The sequence below is a fragment of the Armigeres subalbatus genome, chromosome 1, assembly GCF_024139115.2.
Source record: "Armigeres subalbatus isolate Guangzhou_Male chromosome 1, GZ_Asu_2, whole genome shotgun sequence".
NCBI lineage: Eukaryota > Metazoa > Arthropoda > Insecta > Diptera > Culicidae > Armigeres > Armigeres subalbatus.
Genome location: NC_085139.1, coordinates 25408912 through 25434736, shown reverse-complemented (window position 1 = coordinate 25434736; position 25825 = coordinate 25408912). Strand labels below are relative to the sequence as shown.

General features: G+C 43.8%; 1 protein-coding gene across 2 annotated transcripts in view; it reads left to right on the top strand.

Annotated features, from left to right (window-relative positions):
• The window catches only part of LOC134222896 (uncharacterized), an 80640-nt gene that overhangs the window by 7494 nt on the left and 47321 nt on the right, over positions 1-25825 (top strand). Inside the window, exons 2-3 of one of the 2 annotated variants that reach the window (XM_062702048.1) lie at positions 22631-23064; positions 23184-23811. In XM_062702048.1, coding sequence (XP_062558032.1) covers positions 23553-23811 — 259 coding nt within the window. In that variant the 5' untranslated portion in view covers positions 22631-23064; positions 23184-23552. Of the gene's footprint in view, positions 1-22630; positions 23812-25825 lie in introns of both variants that reach the window. The other variant, XM_062702043.1, reaches the window with a different exon arrangement.

Sequence of the window (25825 nt, the reverse complement as noted above, 5' to 3'; positions counted from 1 at the left end):
CTGCCTTGACTTTCATTGCCTGTACTCTCAGCGCCATTCAGATGTTCCTCGTAGTGCTGCTTCCACCTTTCGATCACCACACGTTCGTCCGTCAAGATGCTCCCATCCTTATCCCGGCACATTTCGGCTCGCGGCACGAAGCCTTTGCGGGATGCGTTGAGCTTCTGATAGAACTTGCGTGTATCTTGAGAACGGCACAGCTGTTCCATCTCCTCGCACTCCGCTTCTTCCAGGCGGCGTTTCTTCTCCTGAAAAAGGCGGGTCTGCTGTCTCCGCTTCCGTCTATAACGTTCCACGTTCTGCCGGGTACCTTGCTGCAGCGCGACCGCCCGCGCTGCGTCCTTCTCCTCCAGAATCTGTCTGCACTCTTCGTCGAACCAATCGTTCCTTCGACTTCGACCCATATACCCGACGTAGTTCTCCGCTGCGTCGTTAATGGCTGCTTTGACTGTATTCCAGCAGTCCTCAAGAGGGGCCCCATCGAGCTCACCCTCTTCCGGCAACGCTGCCTCGAGATGCTGCGCGTATGCAGTGGCGACATCAGGTTGCTTCAGTCGCTCTAGGTCGTACCGCGGCGGTCGTCGGTACCGAACATTGTTGATGACGGATAGTTTTGGGCGCAGTTTAACCATCACCAGATAGTGGTCAGAGTCGATGTTAGCGCCACGATATGTCCTGACGTCGATAATGTCGGAGAAGTGCCGTCCATCAATCAGAACGTGGTCGATTTGTGATTCTGTCTGCAGTGGCGATCTCCAGGTGTACCGATACGGGAGGCTGTGTTGGAAGTAGGTGCTGCGAATGGCCATATTCTATATGTATATAATGCATAAAAAACTATTCAATAAAAATTCCGCGAAAAAAAAATTAAATTTCGTTTCGTTTCGTAAAATTTTGAATCAAATGGACCTCGATTTCGTTTCGTTTTTATGTCGCGGAAGTAAATCTGAATTTCGTTCGTTTCGTTTCGAACCATCAATAGCATTTCTAATTTCGATTCGTTTCGTCAGGAAAATATTTGTTATCGCAATCAGACGTTTATCGTTAAGCTTTTTCGATGTTTTCATCTATATAAACCAGAATGTCGAACAATTCCACAGTGCAGATGCAAAATTTACAAACCAACTACATTCAACAATGATCTCCTTTTCAAAACAATAAGGTTTTTACGACTTTCCAACACATTTTAAATATGTCTTAAAATGGACTTGGGCAAAACGTTCGAATGGTGGTGAAAAATTACTCAATATCAAGTGTAAGGTTAGGTTTTACCAACTCTACAACGCGAACACGATATGTGGTCTGTGTGCTTCAAGCTACAGAAAATATTTATTTAGTTTGATAAGTTTTTATACAGGTAGAGTGACTTACACATTTGATGTACAATTAGATGTTTGAAAGGGTCTTATCTACAATTCACTAGTAGAAAATTAGCCTGAATCTAGAATTGATTGAGTTAGCTAACCATCAAATTATGCATGTGTATGTCCGTACTCACATAGGAATAATTAAGCTTAGAAATATAGTATAATTGCACGATAACTTCAAGTTTTATACCATTTAGATTTAGCACTGTAAATAGTAGAAATAATATAAGTTAAATTTAGCCTAAGTATACAAATTCATTTTATAATTACAAGTATAAGTTTCTGCTGTAAGCACATCAACAATCAAGGCTTCACTTTCGTTTTGTGCGACGTAGCTCGGATTGTTTCAGCTTTGAGTAGAAGATTCATTAGCTATGGCAGTGCCGCCGGATTGGTCGATCTTGTCGTTACATACCCCTTCCCGTAAACGTAAGTTCCCAGAAAATCGTCACTTGGTGGTTTACCCTTTTCTACAACGTCAAGAACCGCCAATTTCACCGCTGCTCTCTTGAATACTCCAGTTGACGTTTTCACCAGAGTTTGCCGAACTCTGCCATCTTTCCCGGGGTAGATTTGGATTACTTTCCCATGGATCCATTGGTTTCTAATTGTTCCATTCACTGCCAAGACTAAGCCGCCAATCTTCAAGTCAGCTGCTTCCTTATGCCATTTAGTCCTATGCGTGATCATTGGAAGGTACTCCTTATTCCATCTGTGCCAAAATTGATTGGTTATGAATTGCGCCAGTCGAACAAATGGTTTTACACGAACCTCCGGTAGCGGAGCCATTACCGGAGGATTGGGATGTGCCTTCACTAGTCGGCACCATGCACAATCACGCATTACTTGACTTATCAACGCCCGTAGCTTGGCAATGTCGAAACGATGCCTCAATTCGTTTCCCTGTTGACGTGATGAAATCTAAAGTGGAATGATTCAGCCAGTAGAACCGATATTGCGTGTTTTTCTGGCCGAATGGCAAGATATTTTGCTTCGTATTGAACAAAAGACTGCTTCAATTATTCGGAGAACTCCTTCTTCATCCAGAAACGGCCATTTCTTGTAAATACGGCTTGACTTTGGAACTGCTCGATGTCGTACTCCAAATGATCCTTTCCTGCATTGACAAGATTTCTACCGGAAATGCTTCGGCTTGTGCGGTTTTCCACAAGAAACATTCTGCGTTGACCAACTCATTCTGGCTGAGAATGGTGGGCCCGCTTTTGCTTCGCTCTTCAGGATTCCGACAAAACAAAATACAAAGGCAACCGTTCGCTGCATTTTTGTCCATTTAACAAAACGCTTTGCATTTACGATTGGAAGTTGAACTCGATGAATTTGAACAGACTGTAATTCTCCTTGGGTGGTGAAGACCTGTCGTTGCTTTGGCCACGAAGCTTCTTTCTGTTTCAAGAAAGTGGGACCACAGAAACAATGGGACTCGGGGTCAAGATTTGGGCCGTTTTCCCATTTTGTAGCTGCGTCCGCCGGATTGAGTTTCGAAGGTACTCAATTCCATTGAATCATACAGTAGAGAGCAGTATCTCACCAACATGCACTGCTACAAATTTAAGATAACGGCGGTGTTCAGATTGTATCCACGCGAGTACCGTCGTCGAATTACTCCTGCGTGCAATTGGAACGGTATGATAATTTCGTAGGATTCAAGAAGTTGAGTTCTGAGAACCGCAGCTTCAAGCTCCCAGCGCGGAATGGAAATAGTGTTTATGGGTGCACCTTAAAGTATGCCATGCACGAGTATGCCGATTCGCTGGCGTCCATAAATACGTGCAGCTGCAGAAAATCGAACTTTGTTGGAAAACGTGCGCGAAAGTAACAGCGTGGGATTATAAGCAGTGGTAGATTGTCAAATAGTGCGGTCCATTGTTTCCATCGTCCAAAACATTTCTAATTAATCGTATCGTCCCAGTCGACTTTAGAAATCCATATATCTTGGATGGAATCTTCCCATGAATCAAAAAGAAGGAAATGCAGCTTATCGAATCAAGCAAACTCATCACTACTTTCAGAACCTCTCTTTTTGTAGGTACATGACTATCGTTCAACACAAACGTTATGTCGGGACGAGGAACGAACGTATATGCAAACACATCCTCCGTTAGAAACCATTTCAAGAACAGATTCTGTGCACTCACTACGCATTAAAAGTAGGTTCCTGGAAATTTCGTCTGGGAACACACCTGACCCTTGAAGTAGTTCTGGAGAATTTGACATTATGTAGTGGATTTGAAATCCACCCATCGAATGAACAAACTTGTCGTCCTTCACAACTGTGATCGCTTCCACGATGGTTTGAAAACTGTCCAGAAATCGTCCACATAGTGGTTTTCGTGGATAGCCACTGCTGTACGAGGAAACTGGATCGCAAATTCATTTGCGTTGATGTTTTTTCCGTAGTGCGCTGAAGCTGGTGAGCAAGTCGCGCCGAAAGTGGCTACCTGCATCACATAGATTCTTGGACGTTCATTTGGATGGTCTCGCCACAGAAAACGTTGAGCGTGTTGATCTTCCTTCCGTATCCTAATCTGACGGAAAATCTGTTTTAAATCCCCACAACAGGATGTTGGCTAAAACGAGAATTACAGCTGGCAACGGTATCAAGAGGTTCGGGCCCTTGAGCAGTTCAAGGACACCTCTTTCACCTTTGCCCCGGCGTCCTATATAAGCTTACTTGTTTTTTTGGAGCTCAGGACGATTCCTAAGGGAGATACCACGTCCGCCTGGAGCGGTCGTTTGTTCGCAGCTCATCTTCTGTAACACGACGCGCATAGCTCTTCAATCCATAGTCACAGATTTGATGAGTAACCTTTTCCCCGAGCTTTGCACTCTTGGCAAATTTACGCTCCAGGGATTGCAAGCGACGCACGCAACGCCATCCCGTAGCTATCAGAAAACTCCACTTCATCAGTTCTCCAGAGCAAACCTGTTTCAAATCGTTTACCGACACGCCGGGTTGTTGATTCCAATAGTACTTTTGCACGTTTGTCGTCTTCCGATACCAGTTGTGTCCCACACGATACCAAGCTGTTTTCGATCGCAAAGTATTCCCGCAGTTGTTCAATTAAACGGCACAGAAACGTGAAAGTTGACGGCCACGCTTTGTTTCGAACTAGCTGAAACTCCGCCGTATACACTCCAACCGAGATGACATTTGACGGCTACTGGATCGAGTGGCTCTTTCTCGCAGTTATCTAGGTACGCATAAGCCTCATTGAGCCCAATTAGCAGTTTCGGTTGAACATTAAAGTAATCTTCGATTGATTCACCTTCACCACTTTCTTTATACGGCACGGCAAATGCTGGGTAAAGCGTACCATTGGTACTTCGCGTACCTGAAGGAATAAAATAGACCCCATCTCGCGGTCCTTAGCCTCTTACCCAGCAACTCCTATCCCTACCTCCCCGCGGTGCTGGCCGGGATACGAGCAACCTTAGGGAAGATCGGGTAACCAACCCCGGTGGGAACTATGGTCGTATGCTGACAGGGAAGGGGGGGTTTGCTCCTCTCCGGAGGTGCAAATCTTATTGAGCGTCTGTTCTCCATGTCAGGATCGGCTCACAACAGCGTCTGTTCTCCATGTTAGGGGCGGCTGATCATCGTCCGAGTGCCAGCGAGGGACTCTAAAGTGAAACTGTGCACCATGGTCCACCGGAAATAAGGAGGAATGGTCCTCCGGAAATTTAGGGGTTTGGTGTCAGGCCCTGCAAGCCAGCCTTTAAAAATCATAAGCAACGAACGATCAACAAGAGAGTATGGACCGAAAGCATCCGCGAAGACCACTGCGACGAAAAGGGACTTTCGATTGAAAACTCGGTTCGTGGAACTGCAAATCTCTCAACTTCATCAGGAGCACACGCATACTTGCCGATGTGCTCAAGGACCGTGGATTCGGCATCGTAGCGCTGCAGGAGGTTTGTTAGAAGGGATCAATGGTGCGAACGTTTAGAGGTAATCATACCATCTACCAGAGCTGCGGCAACACATGAGCTGGGAACAGCTTTCATAGTGATGGACAATATGCATGATCGGGTGGTGGCTGATCAATGATAGAATGTTCAGGATGAGGATCAAAGGTCGGTTCTTCAACTTCAGCATAATCAACGTCCATAGCCCACACTCCGGAAGCACTGATGATGATAAGGACGCATTCTACGCGCAGCTGGAACGTGAGTACGACAGCTGCCCAAGCCACGACGTCAAAATCATCATAGGAGATTTGAACGCTCAGGTTGGCCAAGAGGAGGAGTTTAGACCGACTATTGGAAAGTTCAGCGCTCACCGGCTGACGAACGAAAACGGCCTACGACTAATTGATTTCGCCGCCTCCAAGAATATGGCCATTCGTAGCACCTACTTCCAACACAGCCTCCCGTATCGGTACACCTGGAGATCACCACTGCAGACAGAATCACAAATCGACCACGTTCTGATTGATGGACGGCACTTCTCCGACATTATCGACGTCAGGACATATCGTGGCGCTAACATCGACTCTGACCACTATCTGGTGATGGTTAAACTGCGCCCAAAACTATCCGTCATCAACAATGTTCGGTACCGACGACCGCCGCGGTACGACCTAGAGCGACTGAAGCAACCTGATGTCGCCACTGCATACGCGCAGCATCTCGAGGCAGCGTTGCCGGTAGAGGGTGAGCTCGATGGGGCCCCTCTTGAGGACTGCTGGAGTACAGTTAAAGCAGCCATTAACGACGCAGCGGAGAACAACGTCGGGTATATGGGTCGAAGTCGACGGAACGATTGGTTCGACGAAGAGTGCAGACAGATTCTGGAGGAGAAGGACGCAGCGCGGGCGGTCGCGCTGCAGCAAGGTACCCGGCAGAACGTGGAACGTTATAGACGGAAGCGGAGACAGCAGACCCGCCTTTTCAGGAGAAGAAACGCCGCCTGGAAGAAGCGGAGTGCGAGGAGATGGAACAGCTGTGCCGTTCTCAAGAAACACGCAAGTTCTATCAGAAGCTCAACGCATCCCGCAAAGGCTTCGTGCCGCGAGCCGAAATGTGCCGGGATAAGGATGGGAGCATCTTGACGGACGAACGTGTGGTGATCGAAAGGTGGAAGCAGCACTACGAGGAACATCTGAATGACGCTGAGAGTACAGGCAGAGAAAGTCAAGGCAGCGGAGGAGATGACTACGTCAGTTCAGTGGACGATGGAAGCCAACCAGCCCCCACCTTGAGGGAAGTTAAGGATGCCATTCAACAGCTAAAGACGAATAAAGCAGCTGGTAAGGATGGCATCGGAGCTGAGCTCATCAAGATGGGCCCGGAAAAGCTGGCCACTTGCCTGCACAAACTGATAGTCAGAATCTGGGAAACCGAACAGCTACCGGAGGAGTGGAAGGAAGAGGTTATATGCCCCATCTACAAGAAAGGCGACAAACTGGAGTGTGAGAACTTTCGAGCGATCACCATCCTTAATGCCGCCTACAAAGTGATATCCCAGATCATCTTCCGTCGTCTGTCACCATTAGTGAACGAGTTCGTGGGAAGTTATCAAGCCGGCTTCGTTGACGGCCGCTCGACAACGGACCAGATCTTTACTGTACGGCAAATCCTTCAAAAATGCCGTGAATACCAGGTCCCAACGCACCATCTGTTCGTTGATTTCAAGGCGGCATACGACAGTATAGACCGCGTAGAGCTATGGAAAATTATGGACGAGAACAGCTTCCCTGGGAAGCTTACCAGACTGATCAAAGCAACGGTGGATGGTGTGCAAAACTGTGTGAAGATTTCGGGCGAACACTCCAGTTCGTTCGAATCGCGCCGGGGACTAAGACAAGGTGATGGACTTTCGTGCCTGTTGTTCAACATTGCGCTAGAAGGTGTCATGCGGAGAGCCGGGTGTAACAGCCGGGGTACGATTTTCAACAGATCCAGTCAATTTATTTGCTTCGCGGATGACATGGGCATTGTCGGCCGAACATTTGCAAAGGTGGCAGAACTGTACACCCGCCTGAAACGTGAAGCAACAAAAGTTGGACTGGTGGTGAATGCGTCAAAGACAAAGTACATGCTTGTGGGCGGAACCGAGCGCGACAGGGCCCGCCTGGGAAGCAGTGTTACGATAGACGGGATACCTTCGAGGTGGTCGAGGAATTCGTCTACCTCGGATCCTTGCTAACGGCTGACAACAACGTTAGTCGTGAAATACGAAGGCGCATCATCTGTGGAAGTCGGGCCTACTACGGGCTCCAGAAGAAACTGCGGTCGAAAAGATTCGCCACCGCACCAAATGTGTCATGTACCAGACGCTTATAAGACCGGTTGTCCTCTACGGACATGAAACATGGACAATGCTCGAGGAGGACTTGCAAGCACTCAGAGTATTCGAGAGACGGGTGCTTAGGACCATCTTTGGCGGTGTGCAAGAAGACGGTGTGTGGCGGCGAAGAATGAACCATGAGCTCGCCCAACTCTACGGCGAACCCAGTATCCAGAAGGTAGCAGAACGACTTGGCGAGCGTGGGGCGTATCCGAGGATGGAGAGATGCGGCCTCGAACCGTGCATTGTGGCGTCAAATTGTTGATTCAGTGTTATCTGTTTAGATGTTAACTAAATAAATGAATGAAATGACTTTCTTTATACCGTAGCGTTTGTGACTGGAGTAATAAGCAGCTAACGGTGCGCACATCATGTAGTTCATGACGCAGCTTTTACTGCCTTTTGCGGCAATTTTTATTTGTATTCGCTGTGAACGTTATTCCTCTCGAGATATACTACCCGTCTAATGTAGCGTCAAAGGTTCAGTCGGCCCAGATGCACCCATACTGTTTGCTACGGTTTCCTCGATAAAGGGTTTCAGAGGACCTTTCATCAATGAAAGCAAATGTTACTGTCGACTCTTCTTTCCCGTATAATTGGCACAATCCGAAACATACAGGACTGGTTCTCAGTAGCAAAAAGGTGGTTAGCGGATATGCTAACAGACTGTGAATTCACAACTTTTTCATGACATATATAGACCGCCCACTCCATTTGCATTATTCCGGGTAACCTTTCGACTAACTCTTGCAAAAGCGCTGGATTTGCTAGATGAATGTTTTGATGTGCCGCAAGAAGATGATCTACTAAAGTTTGTACTGGTATACCGAATTCCATTACAGTCTCCAGGCGGTCGTATCGTGGAGCTGGAACGCGATGAATTTTCTCCAATAACGATCGGATCAGCAACTCTGGTCTTCCGTACAGAGTTCGTAGAGTTTCTATAACATGCGGTACACTAGATGGCAGTAGTAATTTGCTACGTTTGGACTCCAAAGCATTACCTTCCAGGCATTTCCTAATGCGAATTAAATTTTTAGCGTCGCTGTATCCACACGCTATCGTCGATTGCTCAAATCTTGTAATGAAGAGTGGCCAATCCTCTGATCGACCGTTAAATTTAAGAATATCTTTTCCCAAAACTTGTCTCGCTGCGAGCTGACTGACGAGCACTGGCGAACTTACTTATGGATTCTGTACACCTCCGGTGGTGCAAAGGGCCAACTTGAAAGATCTTCATCCTGAGCGTTGTAAGGTAAGATTTCGGTCGACTTCTTTTATTTATTTATTGAGACTGCCTCTGCTGCGATATCCCGCTGGGTTCCAGTCTAATGCTTGTTTACAGATTTCGTTTCCGCCCCTACGTAGAGTGTGGCCGACCCGACTTCCGATCCCGAATTTCTGTTGCCCTTGCTTTCTTGATCCGTGCGCCGGTCTTGGTACCGCCGTCTGACGCCATTTGGCAACCAAGATATTGGAAGCTTTCAACATTCTCCACAGATTGCCCGGCTACTCTGGAACTTGAAGAGGTCACCGTGTTTACATCCAACGATTTGGTTTTGTTAACGTTGATGACTAAACTTGCCGAAGAAGAGCGCTCGGCAAGGTCGTTGAGCTTACTCTGCATACCAGAGTGTCGTTGAGAGAGGAGTGCAACGTCATCAGCCAATTCGAAGTCGTTGAGGTGCTCCATCCCGAGCAGCACAAGTCAGACGATCGACCCCTGGGGCTTTATTCGATTTCGATTTTAATTTCTAGCAGTGATAGAGCTTCGGTTTTGACGCGTGTTATACATCGGATATAAGGCCGATCATGCCGAGGTGGTGGTGGCCTGACTGGCACTTAAAAAAGTTGTTCGAAATGCTCGATCCAGCGTTTCAGTTGGTCAGTTGGGTCGGTCAATAACTAACCATTCACGTCTTTCACAGGCATCGTTGCATTCATCTTCTTCCCGCTTAAGCGTCGTGAGATATCGGAGGCGAAGGTCCCCGGTTGCTGCGGCTCTCTCTTCTTTATCGGCCAGAGAGTCCGCGCTTGTCTCATCGACATGAGCGTTTTATTTCCATCTCTAGAGGCAGGTATCTGGTATGACATGCAAAGGCTCTGGTTTGCATTCGCTCTTGCGGCTTTGGCTTCTCTTCGCTCCTCAATCTTCCAGGTCTCATCGGTGAGCCATAGTTTTCTCTGGGTGCGCAGTTCGCCCAGATTATTCTCGCTTATGGCGATGAAGGCATTCTGGATGGCGGTCCATTGATCATCCACGCTGCCACCTTCCGGAATATCTGCAGCACGCGTCTCCAGTTCTTCAACGAAGAACCGTTTCACCGTGGCATCTTCCAGTCGGTGTGTGTGGAAACGTCGTCCAAGTCTCTCCTCCTGCCGACGAATCCGCGAAATGCGCAGGAGTATTTCACCGATGAGGAGGTGATGATCAGACGCGATATCGGCACTACGTTTATTCCGTCCTTCAAGAAGGCTTCGTTTTCATTTTCGGCTGGTGCAGATGTGGTCGATTTGATTTTCTGTAAAGCCGTCACGGGAGACCCACGGGACCTTATGAACCAGTCGATGAGGGAAGAACGATCCCCTGATCACCATGTCGTTATTACCACAAAATTCTGCAAACAGCTCCCCGTTTTCGCTCATTTCTCCGAGACCATGGCGTCCCATAATGCGCTCATGGTTTGAGTTGTCGGAACCGATCTTCGCATTGAAGTCACCCGTACAGATCTTGATATCACCCTTCGTAATTCTATCTAAGACGGCAATCAGTAGACTGTAGAAGTTCTCTTTGTCTTGAAGATCGGCAGCACCAGTTGGCGCATAACATTGGATTATAGTAAGGTTTCGGACCCGTGTTCTAAATCTGGCAACGATTATCCTTTTACTTATAGGTTCCCACTTTATAATCGCAGAGTGTGCCTAGGCGCTTACTAGGAAGCCAACTCCGCGATGCCGGGGAGCGAGTTCACCTCGTAAATCAGAGTATAGCGGAATTTGTCCCGATGGCGTTCTGTGTTTTCTAAAGTTTGGCCAACGGACTTCACTCAGTCCCAGGATCTCATGCTTCATGCGGCGTGCCTCATTGACTAGGTGTGCCAATTTACCCTGCTGGGCTAGTTCCTATGTGTGTCCGTTGTTTCGCGCTAGGAGTCGGTGCCGTAAAATCAGTCCGAATTCTATCATTATCGGATTCTCAAACAATTTGATGTTTCAGGAACAGTAGGTTGTTGGTCCAGGGTTCCCTATTCAACGGGATAGGGCTGTCATCTTAGGTATAGTTACCGAGGAATAGCATTTCAGCCGCTGGATGTCAGAACAGACGCTGTTGGAGCCGCACCTTCTTGGTGAACAGACGCTTGATCAGTCGTGTCAAATTTGTTTAAAGTCCCACCCAGCACCAAGACTAGGCTAGTGTGCGGCACACGGTCGCTTTGATATGGCCTGTTTGCGGATACATGCAGCTGTTTAAAGAAGTTCAACAGAGCCCACTGTGAAACCCCACCATATCCTTGGCAGACCCCACAAGACGCACCCTCTCACTCTAGCTGATGTCAGAAAAAAAACGGTGCCCAGGCTACACTACCAGCTAAGTACGCAACCCTTAGCTGGCAGTCAATTGTCACCTAATGGGTGGCCACTAAAAAACGGGAATGAAAAGAATGGCTTGGGAAAAAAACTACAAAGAAGTGCAGTTCAATCTGATATACGTTATATAAAGAGTTGGCCTTAGTCTTCAAACTTAGGATCATAAATATAATAGCCCTGTTTGCCTGTCCAGTGACTAGCCAACCAGACGCAGAACGCGAAGAAATTCTCACAAAAAAATAAAATATTTGGCACTTCATACTATCAGGTGCAGAAAACAAAACCAGTGGCAACAGACGTTGAAAATTTGGATTTTTTTAATGCAGAAAAGAATCTAAACACTTGCCACGGGTGCTACTGCGTCCACAAATAAACTAGTAATAAATAATAGCATATGGTCCGTGGTCCGCCGTGCGGCGTAGTTTAATCTCGCAGGTATCACATGACCGTTGGACGGCGGATATTTCCGGATGATGCTTCTGACTCTATTGATAAGTTGCTTCGTGTCTTTGGCCTTCCAATCACATTTGAATATAATAGAGCTCGGATCTTTCGAAAATTTTCAAAACATTTTCAAGTTCAAAATTGTCCACCGTGTGATTTCCCACGATCTTTGTTCGCTTGAATAATTGTGCAATGCGACGCGCACCCTTCCTGTTTTGAAGACATGTTTGAAACTACTGAACATGTTGAAGTGCAAGTGTGTGGGCGACAATTTTCTGAATACTCTAAGAATTCATTTATTAATGTTCTCATAGAAAAGTATTGAAGTATTGAATTTCCCGTGTTTTAGTGACCATCCGTTCGTATTCTATTAGCACTTCCTCAGTTATTAATTGAAAGCTTTTCTATGCCCGCCATTGAAAATGACATTTTCGAATTTCAAAAAACGACATTGCTCACAAGATTCATTACCCCAAAATTTGACCCCATGCAAAATTTTAGCTCCATTGGACATGATTTAGGGGTACCTAAATTTCATCAAAGATTTGAAATTTTTACCAATCAACATTTCCCCAAAGGGGAGCCAAAGGAAAAGTCGAAAATCGAATATTTGTTTTTGATGCCAAATGACTTAAAAATGCATGAAACGTCGAGATCTGATGTAACTTAAAAAAACCAAAAAATTGAAAAAGAAATCGATTTTTTCTCTCACACTGTTTATTATTATTATTTTTTATAAAATGGAGGATATTCTGTTTGTAGGAGAATATTTTCATGGGTAAAAATTTCAAAACTTCGATAAATTTTAGGCACCCCTTAATCATGTCCGATTGAGTTCAAATTTTGTATGGGATCATATTTTGGGGTAATGAAACTTGTGAGCAATGTTTTTTTGAAATTCGATGACATTTTTTTCCCATACATTCCTTTGGCACCCTAGTATGTATCTTGTGTGGCAAGTACAATGGATACACTATGTCCAGGGTGTCGAGAAAGTTTCCAACCCGAAAACATCTTAAACCAGATCGAGAATCGAACTCCCCATCGGAATTGTAAAGGAAACGTAGTCTTGGGGGATTATGTCTCCAATTCCACCACAACATCGCTCTTCTTTTGCCATATACACATCCCATCGCCGTTGTGCATGACGACATTCTCCCACACATTATTGGAGCAAAACTGTGTGACATCTCCAACCTCCGAGGACCTTCGCAAAAGTCGGCTTTGTCATTCCGGTTGTGGTTGCAGAACTCCTTTTTGTTGATGTTGAACACTCGGATTCGCCAGTTTTTGATCGCAGTGTCGCGAAACGGGTATCTAGAGTCGAGTAGTACGCATTAAGGGTATGCGATAACACACTTTTTCCTAACGAAACGAAACGAAACGAAATTTAAAATATCTATGTTGATTCGGATCGAAACGAAACGAAATATAGATTTCTTTCGAGACTTCGAAACGATACGAAATCGAAGTCCATTTAATTCGAAATTTTTCGAAACGAAACGAAATTTTGATTTTTTTTCCGCGGAATTTTTATTGAATTGGTTTTACATTATGTACGCAATTCTGATTTCACTTTTTCGAAGTCGAATAACTGTTTTGCGACCAAAAGAGTTATATAATAACTGAAGAGGCAATCTGTGATAAATCGCCACATTCTCACCGCATATACCATTGGCGATAAGGCAATACCCCAGCATTTGTGCCGCTTTCATAGGAATTCATCGTGGAGCGTGTGCTCCTGAATCTGATCAGTTTTATATCAGTTTTATATAAAGTATATAAAAATAAAGAAATTGTGGGATTTTTCATATACGGATTCAAATTTCGTTTAAAGCCTTAGTTCACTTAATAATTAGGTAATTATGCTGAAGCGTACTTCATATTATCTTGTCAGCGTGGTTTTACAGTATTGACTCAGTCAAAATTTGAAAACGAATGCTTAGATTTATTTTTTGCCTTTCTCGTACAACAAAGTTGTACCGAAAGGCTATCATTTCACTCCGAAAACGCACTTTTTATAGAAGCCTCTGAGACCCATAGTGTTATATACCAATCGACTCAGCTCGACGAACTGAGCACATGTCTGTCTGTCCGTGTGTATGTGTGTGTGTATGTGTGTGTATGTGTGTGCACAAAATCTAAAGAAAACATTAGACAACTTTTCGTATAGTAATCCTTAACCGATTTTCTCGCAACAATTATTCGCCAGAGGACAAAGCCTTGTTGATCACTATTGAATTTGATAACGATCGGTCATTGCGCTTAAAAGTTATGAAGAAAATGGTACACCGAACCATATAGGCCCCATATAAGGTTGGTGTCTTAACTAATTGCGAGAAAGGCATCACCAACGCTAGGTGGATTAATCTGGGTTTTTATTTAGTGGGATACTTAACTATGTATCCACATCTGTCAGGCGTATACGCAGATATAGAATTGATATTACTAGATCAACAATTGGAAAGGGTGTGTCTGCCAAATTTTATTCCTTCTTATTCCTCGTCTACATATATAGCATACATGTGCTCACTAGAAGAATCATGTGCATTTCCTAGACCGATAGTCTTATATACAATCAGCTCGACAAACTGATCTATTGTGTGTGTCTCTTTGGCAGATGAGAACAGCTGTTATGATCAGTATGTGCTGAAAGCAATCATAAGTAAAGAATTTTCAGCAATTTAAATGATCTTTCAACCCGTTCTGGATTTTTTTTTGCAAATTCCATGCGTAGATCTAGAAATGCCCACAAATCTGCAATGTTCCTCACATATGGTGCAAATAGTCGAAGAAGAGCCTAATAACGTTTCTTAACTGTACACGTCGTAGTTGCTAATCATGATTGGCCGAGAAACAGCAAATATGCATAGCTCACCAATTAAATAGTATTCTTGGGATACAAAAATGTTATTCTTATTGTATACTTGCTTCGGAGTTTCCAATTCATGAACAATAACGATGCTGGTCAAAAACGGTGCTTATGGTCAATTTAGTATTAGGAGAGGAACATTAGTGTAACACTCATTGTTTTAAGAGACCGAGGTATGCTCTGTATCTTCGTGAGCGCTACGGAAAAGGAATCGTTGGTTAGTTGAGAAAGTATTCATGTGAAACCCCTTGGTAAGCGACAAAATATTTATTGTAAACGAAGTTATTTTGAAAACAAGAAAATGAAAACTGTGTTTCAAATCAATCCAACGCAAGATCAATGTGCTTCGTTTAATAATCTTCTACAACACGATCTATTTCGCACTAAATAATTTTGAGCTCTTTGATGCAGACATTAGTTTTATCCATTGGCTTAACTACAGGGGGCTAGGGGGGCTATAGCCTCACCTAGGATCCAAATAGCTCCCCCTAGAATTTTTGCTATTTCGCATAAGTATTGCACATATCTAGCTGTCTGAGCTTAACTACAGATAGTGAATTTTATTCATCTTCTCTCTTTTCAAATCTGTTGAATCTGTTTTTGGTTTCATGTTTTTGAATTTCGAATAATTCAGGAAAAAAACAATTTTTTTGGTTTATGAAAACCACAGGGTTTGAATCCACAGGAGAAAGACAAAATCTTTCACTTTTATGTCTGTATACTCTCTAGATAGGTGGCATACCGTGAGAGATGTTTTTCGGAATCCTTTGCGATAATGAACTGATTCGGGGGCTATGTCTCATGATAAAGGCCATATCAAAATTATATCAACATACGTTATTATGTTTTAAATTTCTTCAACAAAAGTTGTTACAAATTTGATGCAAAATGTTGTTAAAAGATCTAAATTTATATAAAAAATAACACTACTTTAAACAAAAAGATTTCAAATTATTACAATTTTATCACACAGATAACATATTCTGTTAGAAATTTATAACAGAATCAGATACATAATATATTGTTTACTGTGTAGTTGAAAATTTTTACAGGACGTTATAGGTCTCAGGATTGTGATCATCATCAGAATTTTTTGTATTATGATTATTTGTCAAGAACATGAAACTAAGCCTTTGCTAATATGGCAATCTTTTTAAATTAGGTATATCAACATATGGTGATCTATTTGGCTTGAAGACTTTAGTATGCTTAGATGACCGAAGAATTTCAAACAAATCCTGATTTTATCAATCAAATTTCTCAGCAAATGAGCAATATTTAAAAATTTTCAAGTTTTCTTGAAGTTTTGTGGAAAACAATTATGATCTCATGCTTTCTAAAATATACAAGGCGCAGAATCAATAATGTGATACAATATTTCAATACCAAATTTTCAAATTACTTATCTGCCTTTGTAAACAAAGATTCAAACGTCGATTTGGCGATTCTGATAGCACTCCCACGCAAATCAACCCTATCAACACGTAGGCGAAGGCTCCTGCTACGCGTTGATGCTGTTGGTTTGCTTGGGGTGCTATCAGAATCGCCAAATCGTCGTTTGTATCTTTGTTTACAAAAGCAGATAAGTCGTTTTGAAAATTTGGTATTGATTTCATATGCATCTATCCAATTCATTTCCGATTTGTCTGCTAAAGTGTTTTAGGGACTTCGTAATGCTGCTATTCCTTGAAAATTTTAAATTTTCAGTAAACAATTTAGGCTTCTTTATTTTCGACAAAGTTTTGGCAAATCTCTCAGATTTTAAAGAGAGGTAATTTAAATTTTGATGAGAAAGAACTTGGAATGCTGTTGGATAGATTATAAAAATCCACAGATCCAATTTCCAATCCAATCCAATTTTGCCTTGTTAAAGCTCGTATGATTTTTTCACGACATTTCTTTTTTTATAGGCTGAGTGTCGTGGACCATAATTTATAATGTTCAAGTCGTCAATGGATGTGTTGTATGTAAATAGGTCAATGTTTGTTTGGTCGGCCAACTTGCGAACAATATATACTAGTTGTTTTGAGCATTGAGCGAAAACGTAAGTTTTTGTTTTGAGTGAAAATGTAGAAATAATTTAAAAAAAAGTTAGACCCCCCTAGAATTTTCCATTAGTTACGCCAATGTTTATCACTTCGCGTTCTCTCACACTAGCTGGCGTGATCAGCATCAACACGATCGATTGCACACTGGTTAAACAAATTCATGCTACGCGATCATTCCGCATTCATATTGTGCAAATAGTAAAAAAAAATATCACAAAATTTGAATCATGGAAACACTGAAGACGTTTTATAGAAGAAAACTACTTACGTATTTGTCGACTAAGAATGGGGTGAGTAAGCGTTAATAGAAAAAAAATGTATAACCTAAAGTTTTGAAAACAACTTAACGATTTTGTTCAGCGGCGCAGCCAAAATTTTTTTATGATTTAAAGTATGGATTAGTTCAAGTTCGTTTCGAAATTCCGCGGAATTCCGTTTAATTTCGTTAGAAGCTAGTTTTTTTCTAGCGAAATTTTTGTAATTTTACGAAACGAAACGAAATCAAGAAATCAGATTTCGCCATGCTCAAATTCCGCGAAATTCCGCGGAATTTCGTTTCGAACCACCTGAAACGAAATTTTTCGAAATACCGCATATGCTTAGTACGCATAAGTCACTCTCACATGGCAGGGGCATTTTTTTTTTTTTTTTTTTTGTAAAACGTTTATTGGTTGCGATATTAAAAATAGTTATTACAATAATTATTCAATTTCACATGCCAAATGGAAATCTAAAGATCTAACATCAACTCTACCATTAACATTATTTATGAAGGTGATGTAAGCGATGAATAGTTGAAAAAGTTTCGTTCTCCGTGCGGTTGGTATGTTGTTAAGTGTTGGTCTTAGTAGATCGTTGAACAAAAGCAGTCGTCTTCCAGGAATGATAGTAGCCAATTTTCGTTGGAGTGTTGACCAGGCTTGTGCGATTCTTGGACATTCGTTAAACTTGTGTTCGATAGTTTCTTCCACCCCGACGCAGTGAGGACATTCTCCATTATCTGCCCTTCCGATGGTATGGTATAGTTTTCGGTAAACCGTTTTTTCATTCACTATCATATAGAGGGTGCTTTTTTGTGCAGATGATAAACGAGAGGTTTTAATATTTCGCCACACTTTGTCCCATCTTACGTTAGGATTGGCCCTCTGCACTTTAGGCTCATCAGTTTGTTCTACATAGAACTGATAAATAAGACCGGCCGAAGGGTTATTTAGAATGTGTGCAGGAATTAGGTTTTGCTGTTGCCGCATTATGTTTATGTCCGTCAGATCTGCAGGACATGTGGTACGACCGTTATTTGTTGGTACCAGTATAGACTGGTAGTAGGGTATGCTGTTTAGCTCTCGAAGGTGTCGGTTGAGCAAGAGCGAACGACATTTCAATGAAGGGACCATTAATTTCATTCCACCTTTGTCGTGCGGTCGCGCAAGTTGTAGCATTGGTATACGGGTGGGTATACCACGCCACAGGAAAGTTCCCATCGTTTTGGTTAGCTTTGCGATGTGCACTGCAGACGGTAGGAGGATGGAGGTACCATATTTTTGAGGTGGCGAAGACGTTAAGAGTCGTAACTCTTTGTTCTAGCGAGAGTGAGCGCCCGAGTGGAGCCATGCGATGTGGGAGAAATTATTTACCACCTTTTCCCAGTTTAGCTTTACCATGAGCCGAATGCTGTTAGCAAATACAATACCCAGAATCTTCACCTTGTTTGCAGTTTGAAGCCAGGGAACGTTGAGCGTGCTGGGGCCGTTGATATCACCTATATCCACCGAGAGAGTTTTCGTCAGATTGAGCTTTGCGCCAGATGCGAGTTCGAAACGAGAGAAGAGTGACTTTGACTCGATTATTGCCTGTACGCTTGATGAAATGATGGAGATGTCGTCTGCATAAGCAACGACGAGATTGTTGCCTTGGACACGTTCGAGTTTGGTGATGAGAGGGTGCAAGTAGAGGACAAATAGTAAGCTGGACATCGGGTCCCCTTGCCGGACCGAACGTTCGATCGGAAAAGCAGCTGATAGATGTCCGTTGACTAACAGGCGCGATGAAGAGCGTCGGGATATATTGGAGAGTAGGGTTATGAAGTCACGATTGATGCCGAGCGAGCACATGGTTTGGTGCAGGAATGAGTGCCTCACACGATCGAAGGCATGGTCGAAGTCGAAACTGATAAGCTTTGATCTCTGTTTTTGTTGAATTTGTTGTGCCAGCCGATCCTTCAGTGAGAGAACGGCTTGAAAAATATTGTGAGGTGGATTTGCACATTTTTGCGAGTTTGTTATGATGCGATGCGTCTGAGCTATTTTCTCCAGTCTAGTTTTTAGAATGCGGGAGAATATTTTGTAGCCACTGTTCAGTAACGAGATCGGTCTGAAGGAATGGGCTGTGTCATCGCCGCCTTTCTTCTTGACGAGTACGACTACACCATTCACGAACTCCGCTGGGAATTGTTGAGCGAGGGCTTCATTGAGAATTAGATTGAGTTCTCGATGGATGATGTCAAACATTCGCACGTAGAACTCGTTGGGAATGCCATCGCAACCAGGAGATTTCCGACGCGCGGCGCCACGGATTGACGCGAGAATTTCGGCTGTAGTGATCTGCTCCATGCTAGCTGCGTTTGTTTCGTCGTTTTCGGGTACTATACGTTCAACTTCAAAAGTGTTGTCATCTCCGACGGGTACCGCGTTTTCTGCGTAGAGTTGTTGAAAGTACTCGAAAAGATGTCCTTCTATCGCTTCGGATGTGTTGTAGGCTTCTTCTTCTTCTCCCCGTAGGTGTGTGATCGTGGTTTTTTTCTTTTTCCGTTCTCCCAGCTGAAAGATAGATATCGCTTCGCCTGCGACGTAGGTTTCGTTGATACGGAAGAATGTTTGCGAGTATTCGCGCTGTAAGGCTAACATTTTCCCTTTTAAGTGGTTGATGATGGGAAGCATAGAGGGATCTTGAAAATAGTTGTCGTATGCCCGGCGGAGTTCAGCGTAAAGTCGTTGAAACTCTCGCCTAAAGCCATCGTTAACTATTTTTGATTTCCAGCGGAAAAATGATTGGATTTTGGGCTTCACATAGGAAAGCCACCACGCCATCCACGATGGGTAGTGCCATTTCTGTCGCGTCCAGTATTGCCATCGTGTTCGGAATTCCTCAATGTTCTCGTTTGTGAGCAAGTGCGGTCGAAGTGTCCAAAAGCCCCTGCCTGTTTCTCTCCCCAGGTTTGGTAGACAAACTCTTAGTGTGACAGCTTTGTGATCTGAGAAGCAGCACACGTGCGTTGCTGTGTCTCTCAGTTGGTCGCGCAAACTGGTGCTGACGTAGATGCGATCGATTCAGGAAGACGAATTTTGAGTGATGTGTGTGTAGCCTGGGTTGTCACGGTGGAGTTTTTCCCGTGCATCGATTAGGTGTAGTTGGTGTACTGTTCGTAGAAGTGTTGGGCTGTGGTTGTTGCCGTTTGCATCACACCGCCGAATCACGCAATTAAAGTCTCTGGCAACTATGGTGTGTGGGGTGTAATGCCGAAGATAGTATGCAATGTTTTGATTGAAGAGCTGCTCTCTTTCTGCTCGGTAATTAGTGTCGCTGTGTGCGTAGCAGTTGCACAACGTGGTGTTGTTTACTCTTATGGTGATCAGGCGGCCGTCGAGACTTTTCTCGACGTGTGAGAATCTTATGTGCTGCTTTATGGCAATCGCTGTTCCTCTTCTGGCATGGTCGACGTTGCAGATTACGTTAAACCCAGGGATGTTGAGTTGGTCGTTCTCCACTTCTTGCAGGAATATGATGTCCAGTTCGTGCGCGCGAATGAAGCTACGTAGGGCGTTGAGTTTGGTGTCGTTCGTGATGGTGTTGATATTGATAGTTGCTATGTTGTAACTGGTCCAGTCCATTTCGTGTTTAATTATCATCGTTCGAGTTGCCCTCGTTGGTGCGCATCTTCTTGGGTACATGCCGGTTTCGTAGTCGTCTGCTGTTGGTGGATGTGTTAGAGTTGTCAGTATCATGACCATCTGTGTGACGCTGAGTCTGTTCTTTGGTAGCTGTGTGATGTGACCACAGAACAGGGAAGTCAGATTCGGCTTGCAATGGTGGGACTGCTAAAGAGGTGGACGGCGGTGGTGGCATTATTTCGTTGGGCTGGACGGTGGATGTTGAGGAACTTGGAGCGGCTGGTGAAGCTGACGGAGCTGTGGGCTTTGTTGTTGTGTGGCGCGGTTTATCAGTTGTTTCTTCGGCACTCTCCTTTGTGGTGGTGGACTGTTTCACTACATTGACATAAGAACCTTTGTCAGCTTGTAGTTTCTGCAATAGAAGTTTTTTGTTCTGTATGCAAGAGATCCCATTATGAATCAGCTCGTTACAGTGCCTACACGTCTGTTGCTGTCCATTGTAAGAGACACATGTGGTTTCTGAGTCTATTGTGACGGTTGATGGGATGTTTTTTTTAACCACCATACGCGCTACACGCACTCCGGTTGGGATTCCGCTGAAATGGTACTTGAAATCCCACAGTACCTCGTGGATGGACAGGATATCTCCATAGTCCATAGCCATAGGAAAATGGTTATCGACTCATCTTGGACGTCTTCCGACAGTCATGCAATTTTACGTCGATTCCTCCATCTTCCATCCACAGTCGTAACGTGTATCTTTTCTTGTCTACCTCCATTTCGTGTTTCCCGTCGTGTTCTTGTACGATGCGTTCGCAACCGCGGGGCTGTTAGCTTCAACAAACGCACATCCGAGGAATCTGCTGCACTGCAGGCGTATGACTTCTTCGCGTTTCATACCGAGCACTTCACTATTGAAATAATGGAGTTCCTCGTAAGAGGGCTTTTATGGAATCTTCGCATAATCAGTGCGGAAAGTATTTTCGCGCCGTTGCATTACGGTTGCGAAAAGTCGCGACGTATCGCGTCGTGTAGTTTATAGAACGACCAGATAAACGTGAACGAAAACAAATTATCATCGACTCCCGTAAACTAGCGAAACGAGTGGAAACGCGTGCGCTTTGCTCGGAAGTTGAGCGGTAACTGTCATTCGCAATCCCAACTTCTTTGCAGCAGCCACACAGCCGAATACACAAGAAAATGTAGCTCCTCAAGGTTTTTAACGGTTTCCAAGTACTGTGACAAAATATCCTGAGAAAGGATACTTCTTGTACTCGTTTACCAATAGAAGTACTGCGTTTTGGGTATCCGGTATCGGGACGTTACGTCTGTCGTCTGTCCCACGGAACTATGTAACTGCTGTCGTTGCAATTACACTTTGATCCACAAACTTCTCATCAAACATCTCCAGCTTTTCATGGACGCCCAGGGAACGTCACCTGAGCTTCTACCATTCGTTATTATTATATAATAGTCGACCCGGCAATCGTTGTCCTACAAAAATGCGTGATGTGAACTGCCCATGCGAAATATCGATGCGAATCTTAATTTTAGTTTTTCATGATTTACTCAACTTAACTCGTCACTTTCGCATGAGGAAATATCATATAAACCCGTTGGAAACTATGGTGAATGTTTCTGCTGAAGGAATGATGAAAATCCATCCAGCCGTTTTCGAGTTATGCGGATACGAACACAGGCCATTTCATTTTTATTATATAGAGAAGATTATTGTTATTATTTACATACTACTAAATGATCATAAAAAGCTTGATAAGAATTTTGTTGATACGAGGTGAGCCAGTGTGTAACCTTTGTGAATCGTGGAAAGATAGTTTTATTTGATACAACATTTGATTCTCATTTCAAAATTTAAAACATCCTAAATGTCTGCATGAAAACCACAAGTAATTCGTATTTACAGATAATGAAATTTGAATAAGGATGCGGATTTCGGATGCGAATCCTGTTTCGATCTCGGGATTCCAAATACTCACTGACCTGATAACAAATTTACAAAAATCTCAATCAAATCAAATCATTTGACTTTTTTTCACATATTTCTCGCTGATTTCCAATCGTGTACACTCATTATTCCTGTACGTTCTTTCCAGATGTTTACCATCGCATCGATACCGCACTACCGTGATTAACCATCGGGGGTTCAACAGCGGTGCGCTAGTTGCTCCTGCTGGGCCAGCGAAGTTTCCAGCGCAATAAAACACGCCAAACACTCAACACTAATTAGCCCTCTCTCGCTCTGTCGAACAGGGAAAACAGAAACGAGCTCAGAGACACTTGGCAAAACTACGTGCTTGTGCGGCGAAGCTCACCCACCATCACCCCCGGCGGGTAGTTGGCCACCCGCCCGGATCCATGTGTTGTGTTTGGTCGAACCGCGCTCCTTTAATTACCGCGTTGTGTATGGCAGTGTGTGACTGTGCCGAAATCGACATTGAAACCAGTAACTTTTCGGCGTGCACAGTTGCATTTTTGGAAGTGAACTTTTGATTAGCAGTGTGTTGGGTGGTTTCTCCGGAACAGACTTGTATGTCGAAGTCACACCACTTCACAGTGTACACTAACGGTATGCGGTATTGGATGTTGAAGTGCTATATCGTTGTTGAATGAGCAGATTAAAAAACATGTTGTCACGCATACCCTTAGTGAAACCTTACTCCGCGCGACATTGACTCTGCACTACTGCTGGTAGGGAACAGCTGTAACTAAATGCCGAAATATACAGCAAGTGAATTAAAACAGTGCTCAACCTAGCGTCGCCCCCGGTCCAGCACGGCTGGCTCCTTCAGTTCATTCCAGATAGCATCGAAGCACGTCCCAGACCTTACGTGGCGCTGTAACCGAGAACGTAGTGTGACACCTTCCCACACCTGGATCCTCCCACCACCGCCACACGAAAGTAGAGCACTATCCGGGATAGAAAGCAGTAAATGAGCTGAAGTTCGCACTACTTCTAGTAACCCGTAACTGCCGTCTCTTGTAGAGGAGCTGCGAACAAATTTTAGCATTCCGAAAATGATCTTCGGTGATTTAGTATTCTGCGTGCATTTTGTGGTTCTGTTTCAAAGCTGCTGCACCGTCGTGGCAGTTTCGGGTAGAACTCCATCAACGCTAACGGCAGCAACAACAACTACGGCCACAACCACCGCCGCTGCTGCCAAAAGTGGTAACGGCACCGCCCAGCTCATCAAGGCCGCTAAGCCAAACTCACCGAACTCGAAGCCGGTTAGGAGGGGTCCCGCGTCGGCGAAGCAGAAGTTCGACCTACCGGCGGGTGAGTATTGCACCGTCGCAGCAGAGAAAGCACCACGTACGGGTGTGGTGTGGGTCGCTGCTGAGATCAATGGGGAAGTGTAATGAAGCAATCTGTCAGTTGATGCGGAAAAATAGTTTGTTCCTTCGTGACGATGATTTCCCGAAGTGGAGAAAATATGGTTTGAACGTGGAATGGTTGATGGGTAATCTGGCAGTGTGTTCCTGCCAGAGGCAATATTGGATCCCTTATGGTGTTACGAGAATTTTACTCAGTGGATCAGCAACAGCTTTTGATAATTTATTATTTTAAACAGCTGACAATGTTGGTTTCATTGCGCATTGAACATTGATAATTGTTACTTATCAGGATCAATGTTCTATAGCAAGCTGACGACGGTGATTTTTTATAAAGGGAAACGTAGAAAAAAAATGTGTGAATCATTATATTTTGCCAACAGAAAACAACGGTATTTTTCATAGTTACGGAATATGAATTGTATATTTCAATACTCAATCGAATAACAGTTTTTTTTATAAATTCTAAATATTTTTGTCTTAATCCTAATATAATTCAAACGTGAATAATACTTATAGGGGAACTGTTCTGTTTTCCATCTCACTAAAAACAAAGAAATTCAGCATCAATCTCGTCGCTCCTTTTTGCTAACATACGTGCTCGCCGCTAAAAAAATCACAAAAATAGAAACAAATCAAATTCCTTTTCATTGCTCTGTTCTTGATGGTATGAACATGGAAGCTATGAGATGAAGTGCCGAACAGTTCCCCTATGTGGAAAACTCGTGAACTCGCTGATGCTGATCGTCATATTGTTTTCACCTTTCATCATCATTTGTAGAATTCAAAGTCAATTTTATTGGATCTATGTAATAAAATCCAATTTCACATTTCCACTGCAGCATTGAACCGACGATTAGCAGCATAAAAGGTCAACATGTCACTCACTTTAGATGTAGACTAAATAAATGAAATGATGTCACTCAAAGGATTACTAATGGGACCAGCGTTTTTACATGGGCACATACAATAGAGTCGTTGCGTTAAGTTTTGAGGCTAATACCAGATTGAGTCTAATCCCTTTTCGGTTTTTGACTCACTGTCTACCAACTTTGTTTACATAGCACGGGGTTCGTACTAGGTAAGCTAACCTCCACCTTGAACAGCTACATCCAGTTGCCGCAATTCTATCGTTAGGTCGTTGCATGCAACGTTCCATTTACGCTTCCATACCAACGGCGACAGAATCACAGTCGCCAAGCGATAGAATCGCGTCGCGTGTGTTTGGGGAACGTTTAAGTTAATCAGCAACCAGCAGAGTTGTTTTTGTTTAAGTATCATTTATGCACAAATTCCGTAGTGCTTGAGGAGGAGGAAGGGGCGTGGAGCAACCGTTACTTACTGTAACATAGGAGGGAGGGGGATTTTGTATGTCGTTACGTAGCAAAATATTCAATTACAAAAAAATCAAATCAGATACGCAAATTGTAATGCAATGTCTTGCTTAAAATAAGGATAAAACATATATAATAGAAAAAAGTCCACCGATGTTTTGGCCGAATATGACATTTGGTCGACTAAGACATTTGGCCGAAAAAGGCATTTGGCTGAATGTGAAATTTGACCGAATAGGACCTTGTCCTCTTGTAAAACATGTTCCTCATCACCCCCGCTGATAGCCACTTTCGAAAACCTTCAAATACCTGTTAGCAATGCTCATCCCTCTTCTGTTTCCTATAACTTTTCGAAAGCCGACCACTGCAGTATCGCGAACGTGCTTACTAGCATTGACTGGTTAACCGTTCTGGACCCCAACAACGTTGAAAGCTCCGCTCTAACTTTCTCGCACATCTTGGCGTATGTAATTGACCGACACGTGCCAAAGAGATCGCAGAAAGGATCGCACCCTCCATGGTTCTCGACTGAACTACGAAAAATGAAGTCCACTAAGAGAGCAGCTTTTAGAATTTTCTCAAAACATCGAACGCTACCTCTAAGAAACCATTATGTGAGGCGTA